Raw genomic sequence first — 14,464 nt, 5'->3', positions numbered from 1 at the left:
AATGTCTAAAATCTTCATGTGAAATAATAATGAGGCTTTTATCCAAAGTGACTTAGTCATGTATGCGTACATTTTTTACGTTTGGGTAGTCCTGGGAATCGTACCCACTATCCATGCTCTACCAACTGAGATATAGAGGACCATAAACTTAAACAAGACAAACGTACAAGATGATGTACATACTGTAAAAAAAACAACTCCTATGGCTACCAGGTCGACTCCTTTCACAGCTAGATGCTTCCACTTTTTCATAATAAGACCATAGAGAATGATAAAGGACTCAGTTGGTAAACAAACTGAAATGGTGCATACTGCCACCTGGAGTGTGTTGTTTGAACAGGTATAAAGCCAAGGTTGCCGATTTACTGCCACCTGCAGTTATGGAATGTTTGCGCACAAGTATTGGCTGATCTCTCCTGATGACCTGGATAGAATTATGTGATCCTTCCTTAAAGGGATAATTCACCCAAATTAAGAAATAACACATTGGTTTCTTTAGCCTGTAAGCAGTCTATGGACAAGGTACAGAAATCCATGAACTATCCCTTTAACCCATAGGAAGTCCCACCCAGTTGACTACAAAAGGCTGAAAGTCCTCAATGGCACTGCCCATGCTAAAACAGGCTTTTGGGCACTAGAGTACTCTCATTCTCTATGGGTAGGACACAACTGCTGGCTAGCAGCTTAACAACCATACTGCATAAGTATTGCTGAATGTTTCTTAATGGTGCAACACATAGAATTTGAAAACAATTCTGCATCAGAAAATGTCCATAATATGTCTGCAGTAATAGTGGAATGATAGTTTTTTTACAGTAGAACTTACCCACCAGTGTTGTGATTGGCTGTGATATTCATCTATTGATTTCTCCCGTATGAGCGGCATCTGTTGTCAAAATGGGAAAGCTGATTTTGGTGGAAACCAGGTGGAAACCAGGTCGAGTGGCCATGTAGAAATCGCTCCGTCATGTCCTGGTTACTAATATTCTACACTGTTCGCTCAATTTCAGTTTGAGAAAACAAGCACTGAATACTGTAGCGAATCATTGTACTAAATCGCTGTGAAATATATTTTCAAATATAAAAAATAGTTTTTACAGCTGTTTGGACCAAAAGTAAAAGACTAAAGCTCAATTGGAAGAGTGAGAGATTTTGTTTTGAATGCAGCCTATTGCTGTTGCAATTCCCCTAGCTTCCACACGGGGGAGAAATTCTAGGTGTAGCACCTTTTTTAAATGCTAGTACAACCTCATATCCTTCTCTGTGATATTTCACTCTGACCTGGGTGGCAAGGTGACGCATTTTCAAAATGTTATTGGACGTTATGTTATAGCAGGAGTGTATTATTGTGCTGAGAGGGCTTCCTGGTACCATGCTCGCTGGTTCGGAACGATAGCCTTTGGCCCTTCATCTCTGTGGTTAAATAACTAACAGTTCAAGCAGGTCGTGTGTATGTTGAAGAGTAAGATGCATCTTCTCTCTGTGTGTGGGTGGGGGAGTGAGGGAGGAAGATGCATATGCTTGCTGTGTGTGTGATAGAGAGTTGGTTGGCAAAGTGCATCTGCTCTGTGTGTGTGTTTTTTAAATATGCGTGTTGGTTCGGAAGAGAAGGTGCGCCTGCTGTCCAGTGTGCAGCTCATAAAGCTCAGCTCCGAGCATCTTTAGTCCAGGGGTGAAAAAGGTCACATTAGCGTATCGCCTCACCACCCTCCCTCCCTCCACCACACGCGCAAACACCCTCCCTCCCCCAGGTCTAGCGCCATCAGCAGCATTCAGAACATTCTTCCTGACTGGGCGTAGCGTCTCGATTAAACATGCCCCCCTTTTACCCAGAACCCGCAAATTCCAGTTCCTATTAAGGGATCACGGATTGTGACTCTTTGGCTTCTCTCTCTCTCGGTCCTACCTGTCCTCCGTCTATGGGCTAAAGCACCGGCAGACAAGGGCAGCTGCTGGGGCAGGTGTCGACAAGCCATTACTTAACTGTTCCCTGCCTTCACTGTGTGTTTACCTTTCTCTCTCTCTCTCCCTGTCTCTTTTCGTTTTCTCTCTCTCTCTCTTTTTCCCTCTTCTCTCGCTCTCTCTCAGATCTGACCTTCCTCCACGAGAGCTGTAAGTCGTTTCATGGGGAGCTTGTCAATTTTGAGAAGATGGTGAGTGTACGTTCAGCCATTGACAGAATAGCCAAAGAAATGCATGTCTTTTCTATTCGGCACAATCAGCGTGATTCCCTGGTCAACCAGTTACCCCCGTCCCCCCCTCTGATTTTCCTGACTACTGTCTTACTACACATTACTACACGCGTCTCCTCTCTCTTCCAGCATAAAGTTGCAGAGATGGTGAGGAGCATCAGACGATACAGGAGCTCCCAACTAGGTAAGCATTAGTGGCCACAGGCACACCTGTCTGTTAAGAATAGTCTTGAAGGAGCCGAGCTCCACCCTGCCATCTGTTTAGAACAGCACAGGCCTCGGGGCCGTTCAATCACACAACCGCCATTCACCACCACTACACACACACACACAGGCATTCTCAACACATAATGATATTACAGTCTGACAAACCGCCTTGCTAACCACTCCATTATGTTGAGTTAAATACTTTAACATTATAATTCGTTACATAGCCTAGTTTGCATAAACACCCACTAACATGAAATCACCACACGGAGTACAGCTCAAAACACTGCGATATGGCTATCACACAGCCTAGCATGTTAAATGTTCAATATCATTATTATCACGTAGCATCACATGCTAAACACTCGCTAATGTTGGTATCGCATAGTCTAGCATGCGTAACACTCAATAATATCACTATCGTTGTTACATAACATATCTCATAGCCTGGTCCACTAATTTTAAGAGCCAGCATCCCCAAGAGTCAGTGTAATTAATTTGTATCGTGCTAGTGCGCTACTCAGAAACATTTGAGCAATCCGTGCCTTACGCTCATTAGTTTGAGTAAAGCGCGACGCTGTTAGCCACGCTAAGATCATTGATGTTTCGCACAAATACAGCTAACGCTGCTACACAATCAACACACACAAGATTGCTGACATAATATAAGACACTACGCAAAGACACTCAATAACCCAGTAGAACGTTGGCTTTCGCCACCCTCTTATTTCTGTATATTTATTGACATGGGGCATAAAGATAGGTTTCACAGCACATGAACAACTTGGCTTACCTACATGCAACACAACGTATAGAGGTTTATACCAGCTGAAGATTCTTCACATGTACAAGCATAATATATGTAGAAAGATACTCTACATATAGATATTTTTAAGAAAAATGAATATTCCTCATGATAACGCTACTGAGACAGTGCACTTGCTAATGACAAACACCACACAATGTTAAACATCACTCAAATAATGTAAAGTACAGTACCTTATGTTATTTTATTGGTGTTTAACATTGTGTGGTGTTTGTCATGTTATTTTACTGCTACATTGATATTGATTAAAGCATTGTTGGGTTTGGAGCTTACAAGAAAGGCATTTCACTGTACTTGTGTACATGCCATTAAAACTTGCAACATGAGACCAGAGCCAAGCCTCACTGCTTCACATCATACCATGACCTTAATCATTGCATAAGCCATGGCTGGGTTAATGGTTTTGTTTTTTGTATTTTACTTTAGATCTAGTTACTTCTGTCTGTTAGATGACAAGTTAATTCACCTGGCTGCCAAGGCTTAAGCTCCTTTGTGATATATAAAGAACACAAACAAGACTTGATGTTACTGTGGTGGGTAGAACCTGAAGTTGAACAGCTTCTACCTGAAAGTGGCAAAATAGGGTTTATTTTCACTCTGGGTTTCTCAAAATTGGGTTTATTTTCACTCTGAAATATTCCATAGTCTTCATTCGGGATACTCACACCAGTTGCAGGAAGTGCTGAAACCCATTTTAGAGCTGTATTATGTGGTACACAGTGCTATAATGAATCTGTGCTTAGATGCATACATCCTAGAGGGCTTAGATATGGCTGTACATTGTCTGAGATTACCACTGTACCCTAATGGAATGAATGGAATGTATCACAAAGTGCCTCATTGGATGACCGCAGGGGTCTCTCTTGAATTACCCCTCATTTCAATCCCTCTATTTTTCATCATCTCTTTCTCCCCATCTCTTTTTTTTTTTCTTCACCTGAGCGACTTTGACGATGGTCATCTCATTCCATTAAGTATAGGTTACTTCTGCTTAGCGAGCTAGAGCACACATTTAACCCTGTGTTCTCCCGACAGGTATAGGCTACATTCAGGCATACACCACATTCACAAACCCATTGACCCCCCCCCCCCCCAAGGGAACAGCTTCAAAATGGCCCTTTGGGCTCAGTAGTAAATGGCCTTCTAATCCTATAGATTGCTGCTGCTGTTGTGATGGTGGCACAGAATAGGATAATGATGCATCCAAGCAGGATTTGCTGCACCCAGAATGGGAAAGGACAAGTTGAGGCTATTGATAGCCTGCCTGACAAAGTGTTTTGCTGTTAGTTAGAACTGAATCAAACCAGTTTCTTTGCCTGCTGCATTGTGTGGGCTCGTTGTGAGCAGATGCTGCTGCGATCCTCTAGTTAGGTCAAGTGGAAGTAGTGGGGTATCTGCCGCCGCCCGGTGGTGGGATCAGGACATTGCACGCCACAGCAGCTTCTCTGGGGGTTACACTACCATTTCGCGCAGGGATCATCAACTAGATTCAGGAGCGGGCCGATTTTATTTTATTTTAATTATTTTTGAGCAGATGGTCGGGGGGCGGGAATATAATTACATATAAATGTAGACTGCAAATTGACCAAAAGTATCCCAAACATATATGTTTGACTAAAACATAATAATTTCAAACCTTGCCTATATTTGAATACGATCACGTGCCTCTCTTATGCGCGTGAATACTTGGGAACGGTTTCAAAACATTTAAATAACTTGGAGCTTATTTCCTGGTGTTTTTACAGACTTATGTCCAAAAATAATAATAATAATACAAAACAATTCAAACATTTGTGCTAAAAACTTGGGGGGGGGGGGCAAATAAAACCACCTGCAGGCCAAATTTGACCTGCATTATGCCAGTTGAGGGACCCTGATCTAGGGGGTGAAATATGATTATTTTGTTGGGGGTATGTTTAACTAATGAACTGACCTCTCTCTCTCGTAGCTTTGGATGCAGAGCCTTCCCCCTCTCACCTCCAGACCAAGGCCTACATTCGCCAGCTGCAGGTCATCGACAATCAGAACCTGCTCTTTGAAATGTCCTGCAAGCTGGAGCCCAAAGACATGTGAGAGAAAGTGCGAAGAGTGGGAGAGGGATGAGAAAGAGGGAGATTTCCCCCATACTCACCCTACCCCCCCCCCCTTCTCCACTGCAACTCTGCCCTCTATGGCCTCAACTCTGATTGGATGAATCAGCTAGCCATTTTTGTAACTTTGCTATGCTCTGTGTTTTCCTGGCTTCCTCCCACACCCTTCCCGGTCTGCTTGTCACGAGCCACCGCTGATTTTGTGTACAATACTCAGACTGCTGGAAACGGCTGAGAAAAATGACTGGAACTCTTTTCTTTGAAGCCTTGTGCGTGTGACTTTGAGCATGTTGATGTATGAGGAGGGCAGGAGGTTTCAGGACTGACTTGAGTAGCAGATTGGACAGCCATTTTGTGTAGAAGATGAGGATGAATGAATAGTAGACTTTTGTTTGATTTGTTTTTGTTTCCCCAACACTAAGTCATGCTTCTCCAGTTTGCACTGCCACCAAACCCCCTTCCCCAACTGGACCTTTCTGAACTTACCCAAACCAGGATGGTTAGCCCAAATGGGGAAAGGCCGGCTTTGTTTTACTAGACCAGTTGAACTGAAGTCTCTTTGAAATTTGACCCCCAGACAGACTGTATTCCTGCTATTGTCCCACCTTTTCTCTGTGAACTACTCAGATGTGAGACAATCTAACCCCGTGACCTCTAACCTAACTCTTGACCCCTCCCCTCCAGCCAACATGGGCAATTACCACCGACAGCTCAGTGGCAGCCCTCAACGAGTCAGCGACAGTTGGATAATAGAAAATATACTCCTATACTAGTTTATACTAGTACTTCTGGGCTAAAATAAACCCAGAGTTTATACCTCTGAACAAAAGCTTCCACCGTGTTACAAGAAGATGTGGTGTTCTGGGTGATGGTGGAATGAAAAGTCTCTGAACTGCAGGCTGCAGGCTTATTGGCTCCCCACATCAAAGATCTCTCTCATTGGCTGAGTCAGTTGTTGATTGACAGCTCTTGATAATCCCACCCTTTGGGGGGGGGGGGGGTTCAGATTGAGGCCTCAGGTTCACCATCACAAGACAAACCCTTCTTTATGTACAGTACAGATGACGGCAGCCAACATATTTGTATCAACCAAGCACTTTTGCCTGACCTCAGGGTACATTTCAATGAGGATAAATACAGCATGAGAATTGTTTGTGATTGTATAAAATGTTCAGTATAGTTCAGTTCAGTATCATTTTTATCCCAATTTAACAAAGCCATTGTCACATAACTCTCAACAAACGAACCAAGGCCCGTTTTATTCTATAGTCATGGTACCATCATCATGGCCACTTGTACTGCACCATAGTTTCTAATATGCTGATTGATGAATTTTCTCGTTTAAAATGAATGGAGTTGAACAACTGGACTCAGTGAGGTTGACAACACTTGTTTGCCTGCAACTCTCTCAGGATCCCTGGGTCACGACCTTCGCGGAGGGCTGCCTGGCAATGCCTGTACGATAAAGCTGTAATGTAAATATTCTATGTGTAAATAGCTAAATAATATGGAGACTCTATTTTATGTAAGATGCAAGGAGATTATTTTATTTGTTTTGTAAATCTGAGAACGGGTGTAAATGGAGACAGAAATGGAGTCTGCTACTGTAGTTGAGGTGAATTGATGAATTGTACAGCATATTTCTTCTGTTTTTTTTGTTTTCTTAAGCGAGACTGGGGAGGGGGGGGGATCTTGACTCGCGTGGGGTTTTGTTTTTGTACAGAAGTCAGTGTTTACAGTCATCTCTCCTGAAACTCAGATGTGTCATTAGACGTAGCCCAAGGTTCTATCAAACCCACCCTTAACCCCTAGGCAATGTGTAGATCAGGAGTAATTGGATAGGTACTAATGTAGTAATACCTCCACTTTGCCCTGCGATGGGCTCGATGGAATTTTCACTACATTATTTTGCATACACCTATCACCTGTTTAGGAGGTTGGGGCTGAGGGTTGGGAGTCGATCTGTTCTTTTTAACCATGGGGAGGCCCTTCACTCTGGCCTCAGTTACTACGCACCTAAATAAAGCCTCTTCTGATGACACCTGTGTGCTGTTTGGTTTATTCTGTCATTTAACCTTGGCTACTGCCTCTTTCTCAATTTACGCTTAAAACATACAGCATTGGCTCACAGAGCAGCCACACATACAGAGTTGGGTTTTAGATTCGGACATGAAGACCGAAAATGCTAATATAGGTAGCATTAACTTGCATTGGATTTGTGCCACATATGCTAAAAAGTTAGCATTTGATGCAGTGGCTGGGTAAACAAAACCAAAGCATGGTCACACCTTGTCCATAAACTGCTTACAGGGTAAGTAAACCAATATGACAGAGGGCTTTTAATTTTGTGCAGATATGGGATATACATTTGAAAAATGTATTACACATTTTGTCCTATCATGATGGAACGGTCCCAGACCATATACCCTAGACACCCACCTGAGCGACCCATACACTGAGAAGTCCTTATGTGTTTTATAGGCCTACGGCAAGAAGCCTATATGCAGCCAAGGCAGAAAGATAAATGCAGTCAGAGACCCACTAAAGAAGCACCGCCCCCTCAAGATTCTGAGCCTGCCTGACAGGATTGGTCTTACAAAGCCAAAGCCCCCGGATGGGTGAGCGTAACATAAAATACATTTCTCACAGCTGCTAATGAGAACCTTGACGACCTTGTACCTAGCCGGTGGGAATTCCGGTGGGGTGCCCCCACCCAGGTAGTGGCAATGCTGGCAACACTAGCTGCAGTAACCCATGAGGAGGGGTCGCACTTGGACAATCAGAGAGGGGGCAAATTATTGTGGCCCTGGTGGCACAAAATAATCAAAGGTCTGACTGCATAGAGATGCTCGTGGAAATGGTCACAACGGGGGACCAGCGAGTGTGTTTCAGGGTAAGGGGGTGTAACAATTTCATTTTATTTGAATTTGTCACATACACGTGTTTAGCAGATGTTATTGCGGGTGTAGCGTAATGCTTGTGCTTCTAGTTCTGACAGTGCAGCACTATCTAACGGGTAATATCTAACAATTTCACAACATACCTAATACACACATCTAAGTAAAGGAATGGAATTAAGAATATATAAATATGGATGGGCAATGTCAGAGCGGCATAGACTGAGATACAGTAGATAGTAAGAATACAGTATATACATATGAGATGAGTAATGCAAGATATGTAAACATTATTAAAGTGACATTAAGGTGACTAGTGTTCCATTTATTAAAGTGGCTAATGATTTCAAGTCTGTATGTAGGCTGCAGCCTCTCTGTGCTAGTGATGGCTATTTAACAGTCTGATGGCCTTGAGATAGAAGCTGTTTTTCAGTTTCTCGGTCCCAGCTTTGTTGCACCTGTACTGACCTCGCCTTCTGGATGATAGCGGGGTGAACAGGCAGTGGCTCAAGTGGTTGTTGTCCATGATGATCTTTTTGGCCTTCCTGTGACATCGGGTGCTGTAGGTGTACTGGAGGGCAGGTGGTTTGCCCTTGGTGATGCGTTGTAAAGACCGCACCACCCTCTGGAGAGCCCTACGGTTGTGGGCGGTGTAGTTGCCGTACCAGGCAGTGATACAGCCCAACAGGATGCTCTCAATTGTGCATCTATAAAGGTTTGTGAAGGTTTTAGGTGACAAGCCACATTTATTCAGCCTCCTGAGGTTGAAGAGGCTCTGTTGCACCTTCTTCACCACACTGTCTGTGTAGGTGGTCCATTTCAGTTTGTTGGTGATGTGTACACCGAGGAACTTAACTTCCCAGCTTCTCCACTGGTGTCCCGTCGATGTGGATTGGGGGGTGCTCCCTCTGCTGTTTCCTGAGGTCCACGATCATCTCCTTTGTTTTGTTGACATTGAGTGAGAGGTTATTTTCCTGACACCTCACTCCTAGAGTCCTCATCTCCTCCCTGTAGGCTGTCTCGTCGTTGTTGGTAATCAAGCCTACTACTGTTGTCTTCTGCGAACTTGATGATTGAGTTGGAGGCGTGCATGGTCAAGCAGTCATGGGTGAACAGGGAGTACAGGAGGGGGCTGAGCACGCACCCTTGTGTGGCCCCACCTGGGGGTGACCCGTCAGGAAGTCCAGGACCCAATTGCACAGGGCAGGGTTCAGACCCAGGGCCTCGAGCTTAATGATGAGTTTGGAGGGTACTATAGTGTTGAACGCTGAGCTATAGTCAATGAACAGCATTCTTAAATAGGTATTAATCTTGTCCAGATGGGATAGGGCAGCGTGCAGTGTGATGGCGATTGCATCGTCTGTGGATCTATTTTGGCGGTAAGCAAATTGGAGTGGGTTTAGGGCAGGCCTGGACAATTATTTTCCATGGAGGGCCACATTCAAATATATATTTGCCATCGCAGGCCAGAATCATATTACAGGATTATACATCTGTATGACTGTGTTGACAGATATATCTACTGTAAATCACATCCAGATATGCTACTTAACTTTTTTAACATGCACAGAAATAAACCACATCCATTTTCTCTTTTTGGTAGGTATTTTCATTATTAAACATGCAATGAACTACACGGAGGAAAAGTACACGGTGCATTCAGCACCACGGACAGAACTCGTGTTAACCACGGACAGAACTCTTGTTAACGGGTATGCACAAAAACACAAGAAAGAGAAAGAGCTCAACATTACATTTAAACTACTCAATCAGTGTAAGTCTCTGATGGGCATTGACTGGAGCAGTGAAGTCAGGTATAGTTTAGTTTCTGACGTCGCTATGCGCAGGATTGCTGATAGGTGAGAGTCAGTAAGAGATGATCTGTGCCTTGACTTGCTATATTTCATCACTGGCAAAAATGTCTGTTCACATACATAGGTTGACCCAAACAATACAAACAGCTTCTGAGCATGACTCCTAATCTTTGGAAAGTTTGGTTCATCGAGAGATGCATAGAACCTCGTCAGTAACGTTGTTTTGAATAGTTCTCCAGTCACTGCATCAGACTGAAAATCGATAAGCTCAAGTTGCAGGTCAGTGGGAGCGTTATCCACATTGAAGGTGAAAGGAGAGGAAACCAACAACATGTCACTTTCCAACATTTTGAAATCCTCAAAAACGACGAAAGCACGCAGCAGTGATGTATACTTCTCCCGCTGGTCATCTGATATGGAACAGACTGGTAGTATCGGAAGGTGGGTGAGATTGTTGGCTTCTACTTGGCGGGTCAGGAGGAGTAATTTGACAAGGCTATACATCTGATGTACAAAAAGGCCAAAAAAACACCCTACATTCATTGTCTACTTTCCTTTTCTTTGAAAAACAAAGCTACTATTTGTAACTGTGACGTGTGTGTCAGCCTGTCAGTCACTGTCTGTCCGAGTGCAGTTTGTATTTATACGTGCCTACAAAATAAAGTTAAATCATTACACGAAGGCGAGTATTCATTGGGCTTTTAATTTGAATAACAAATACGTTTTTCAAAACTTTACTATCGCAAATTCTTCATGTGATCTGAGCATGATTCCGCGGACGGTATTGAATCAGGTCGCGGCCCGCATACCGGACCGGTGTTGTGCAGAAAATCTCTCCACTGTCAGAATACCCCCTGCTTTCCCGTGAACGCGCACGCACTCAATTATTCGTTGCTGCGTGCTTGCTAGTTGAGATTTCTGATCACGTTAGGCTGTGTTTAATTTGATTTATATGTCGGTTTGATCGCGGGGGGGGCACTAGTAATGTCTGCAGTTTTAGGTTTGGCTATTTGTTTCAAGTGTATTAGTCTATAAATAAATCTATTTTCCAAACTCCGTCATCTCTCCCATGTCTTATTCGACTAGTAGTTGTTCTGAAATGTTTATTGCTTGCCTACATTTGACTCCCTCCTCTATGTTTAATATAACACACATACATAAATTATTAATTTCGGGTGCCTATCCTGACGTGAAGTTTGTTCTATAGAAATCCCCCCCCCCCCCCCCCCCTTATACTTTTCTTAATTTTGTGGCTAGAGTCAAATACTTTCTGTGGCACACATCAGAGTCAAACACTTTCTATAGAACAAACTTCACGTCAGGATAGGCAACCAAAATTTATAATTTATGTATGTGTGTTATATTAAACATAGAGGGAGTAAAATGTAGGCAAGCAATAAACATTTCAGAACAACTACTAGTCGAATAAGACATGGGAGTGATGACGGATTTTGTCAGGGGGGAGATTTTCGGCACAACACCGGCCTTTGCCCAGGCCTGGTCAAGGGTGACAGGAAAGGTGGAGGTGATGTGATCCTTGACTAGTCTCTCAAAGCACTTCATGATGACAGAAGTGAGTGCTACGGGGCGATAGTCATTTAGTTCAGTTACCTTTGCATTCTTGGGAACAGGAACATTGGTGGCCGTCTTGAAGCATGTGGGGACAGCAGACTCGAATAGGGAGAGATTGAATATGTCTGTAAAGACACCAGCCAGGTGGTCTGCGCATCCTCTGAGGACGCGGCGTCTGGGCCGGCAGCCTTGTGAGGGTTAACACGTTTAAATGTCTTACTCACGTCGGCCACGGAGAAGAAGAGCCCGCAGTCCTTGGTAGCGGGCCGCTTCGGTGGCACTGTGTTATCCTCAAAGCGAGCAAAGAACGTGTTTAGCTTGTCTGGGAGCAAGGTGTCGGTGTCCACGATTTTTGTAGTCCGTGATTATCTGTAGACCCTGCCACATATGTCTCGTAGTACTCACTCCAGCGTGAGTACTACAGTCGATTTGCTGATAGAATTTAGGAAGCCTTTTCCTCAAATTTGCTTTGTTAAAATCTCGACTACAATAAATGCAGCCTCAGGATATATGGTTTGCATAAAGTCCAGTGAAGTTCCTTGATGGCCGTCTTGATTTCCACTTGTGGGGGGATGTACGCGGCTGTGACGATAACCGAAGAGAATTCTCTTGGGAGATAATACGGTTGCATTTGATTGTGAGGTATTCTAGTTTGGGTGAACAAAATGACTTGAGTTCCTGTACAGAATGTTATTACAATTATCCCATGAGTCGTTAATCATGAAACATACACCCCCGCCCTTCTTCCCGGAGAGATGTTTACTCCTGTCGGCGCGATGGACTGAGAATCCAGATGGCTGGACCGACACCGACAGTATATCCCGAGAGAGTCATGTTTCCGTGAAACAGAGTATGTTACAATCCCTGATGTCTCTCTGGAAAGAAACCCTTGCCCTGATCTCATCAACCTTGTTATCTGAGCGCCATCATCTAGGACTAGACATTGGTTAATCAAATCTCCCCATTCTTGCTCAATTTTGCATGCCTCTCAAACAGCTACAACCGTTTATGCATTCACACATCAAGTCCTTTCTTGAGTTGCACTCGGGGATGGAACAACTGTTGAACATCTGAGCTTGTGGTTGTTTGTGGGAAAGGGGGATAACTAGTTAGTTGTACGACTAAATGAATTCAACTGAAATATGACTTCCGCATTTAACCCAACCCCTCTGACCCAGAGAAGTGCGGGGTGCTGCCCTAATCGATATCCATGTTTTCTGCGCACGTGGAACAGTGGGTTAACTGCCTGTTCAGGGACAGAATGACAGATTTTTACCTTGTCATCTTGGAGATTCAAGCCAGCACTCAACGCTCCTACCCGCTTTTTTAAATTTTTTTATTTATTTTTGTTTGTGTGTGTGTGCGTCCCCCCACATCTGTTGCTATGGAGTAATGATGTTAAGGACAGTAAAGGATGAATCACAATAATTGCTTGTAATGGCAATCCTGGTTATAGGTAACAATATTACACATATTATTCATTAATTGTGGAAATAAATTAAAATATTCAAGATGTTTTATATATATACAGTGCCAGTCAAAAGTTTTGATACACCTACTCATTCAAGGGTTTTTCTTTATTTTTTATATTTTCTACATTGTCGAATAAATAACAGTGAAGACAAAACTATGAATGAACACATATGGAATTATGTAGTAACCAAAGAAGTGTTAAAAAAATGGAATATATTTTATATTTGAGATTCTTCAAAGTAGCCACCCTTTGCCTTGATGACAGCTTTGCACTCTTGGCATTCTCTCAACCAGCTTCACCTGGAATGCTTTTCCAACATTCTTGAAGTTTATCCCACATATGCTGTGCACTTGTTGGCTGCTTTTCCTTCACTTGGCGGTCCAAGTCATCCCAAACCATCTCAATTGGGTTGAAGTCAGGTGATGGTGGAGGCCAGGTCAGCTGACGCAGCACTCCATCACTCTTCTTCTTGGTCAAATAGCCCTTACACAGCCTGGAGGTGTATTGGGCCATTGTCCTGTTGAAAAACAAATGATAGTCCCAGTACGCGTGAACCAGATGGGATGCGGTATTGCTGCAGAATGCTGTGGTACCCTGGTTAAGTGTGCCTTGAATTCTAAATAAATCACAGACAGTGTCACCAGCAAAGCACCCCCACACCATCAAACCTCCTCCTCCATGCTTCACGATGGGAACCACACATGCGGAGATCATCTGAAGGGCAGATTTCCACTGGTCTAATATCCATTGCTCATGTTTCTTGGCCCAAGCAAGTCTCTTCTTATTGGTGTCCTTTAGTAGTGGTTTCTTTGCAGCAATTCAACCATGAAGGCCTGATTCACGCAGTCTCCTCTGAACAGTTGATGTTGAGATGTGTCTGTTACTTGAACTCTGTGAAGGATTAGGGCTCCGAAGTGGCGCAGTGGTCCAAGACACTGCATCTCAGCGCTAGAGGCGTCACTACAGACAACCTGATTCAAACCAAGACTGTATCACAACCGGCTGTGATTGGGAGTCTCATTAGGGCGGCGCCCAGTGTCGTCCGAGTTTGGCTGGCGTAGGCTGTCATTGTAAATAAGAATTTGTTCTTAACTGACTTGCATAGTTAAGTAAAGGTAAAATACATTTTTTAAGTATTGATTTGGAATGAAATGTCTGAGGCAAGAAGGCCAGCATCCCGGAGTTGCCTCTTCGCTGTTGACGTTGAAACTGGTGTTTTGCAGGTACTATTTAATGAAGCTGCCAGTTATGGGCTTGTGGGGCATCTGTTTCTCAAACTAGACACTCTAATGTACTTGTCCTCTTGCTCATTTGTGCACTGGGGCCTCCCACTCATCTTTCTATTCTGGTTAGATACAGTTTGCGCTGTTCTGTGATGGGAGTAGTACACAG

General features: G+C 43.6%; 1 protein-coding gene across 2 annotated transcripts in view; it reads left to right on the top strand.

The window, feature by feature from the left end:
- The window catches only part of LOC106607499 (rap guanine nucleotide exchange factor-like 1), a 30,919-nt gene extending 23,565 nt beyond the window's left edge, over positions 1-7,354 (top strand). For both annotated transcript variants that reach the window (XM_014204501.2, XM_014204500.2), the window contains exons 13-15: positions 2,089-2,153; positions 2,322-2,376; positions 5,174-7,354. In XM_014204501.2, the coding sequence (XP_014059976.1) occupies positions 2,089-2,153; positions 2,322-2,376; positions 5,174-5,298 (245 nt within the window). In that variant the 3' untranslated portion in view covers positions 5,299-7,354. The remainder of the gene's footprint in view (positions 1-2,088; positions 2,154-2,321; positions 2,377-5,173) is intronic.
- Positions 7,355-14,464: the final 7,110 nt, after the last annotated feature.

The sequence above is a fragment of the Salmo salar genome, chromosome ssa06 (assembly GCF_905237065.1).
Source record: "Salmo salar chromosome ssa06, Ssal_v3.1, whole genome shotgun sequence".
In the NCBI taxonomy this organism is placed as follows: Eukaryota; Metazoa; Chordata; class Actinopteri; order Salmoniformes; family Salmonidae; genus Salmo; species Salmo salar.
The sequence above is the reverse complement of the archived record's forward strand: the minus strand, read 5'-3'. Positions and strand labels throughout refer to the sequence as shown.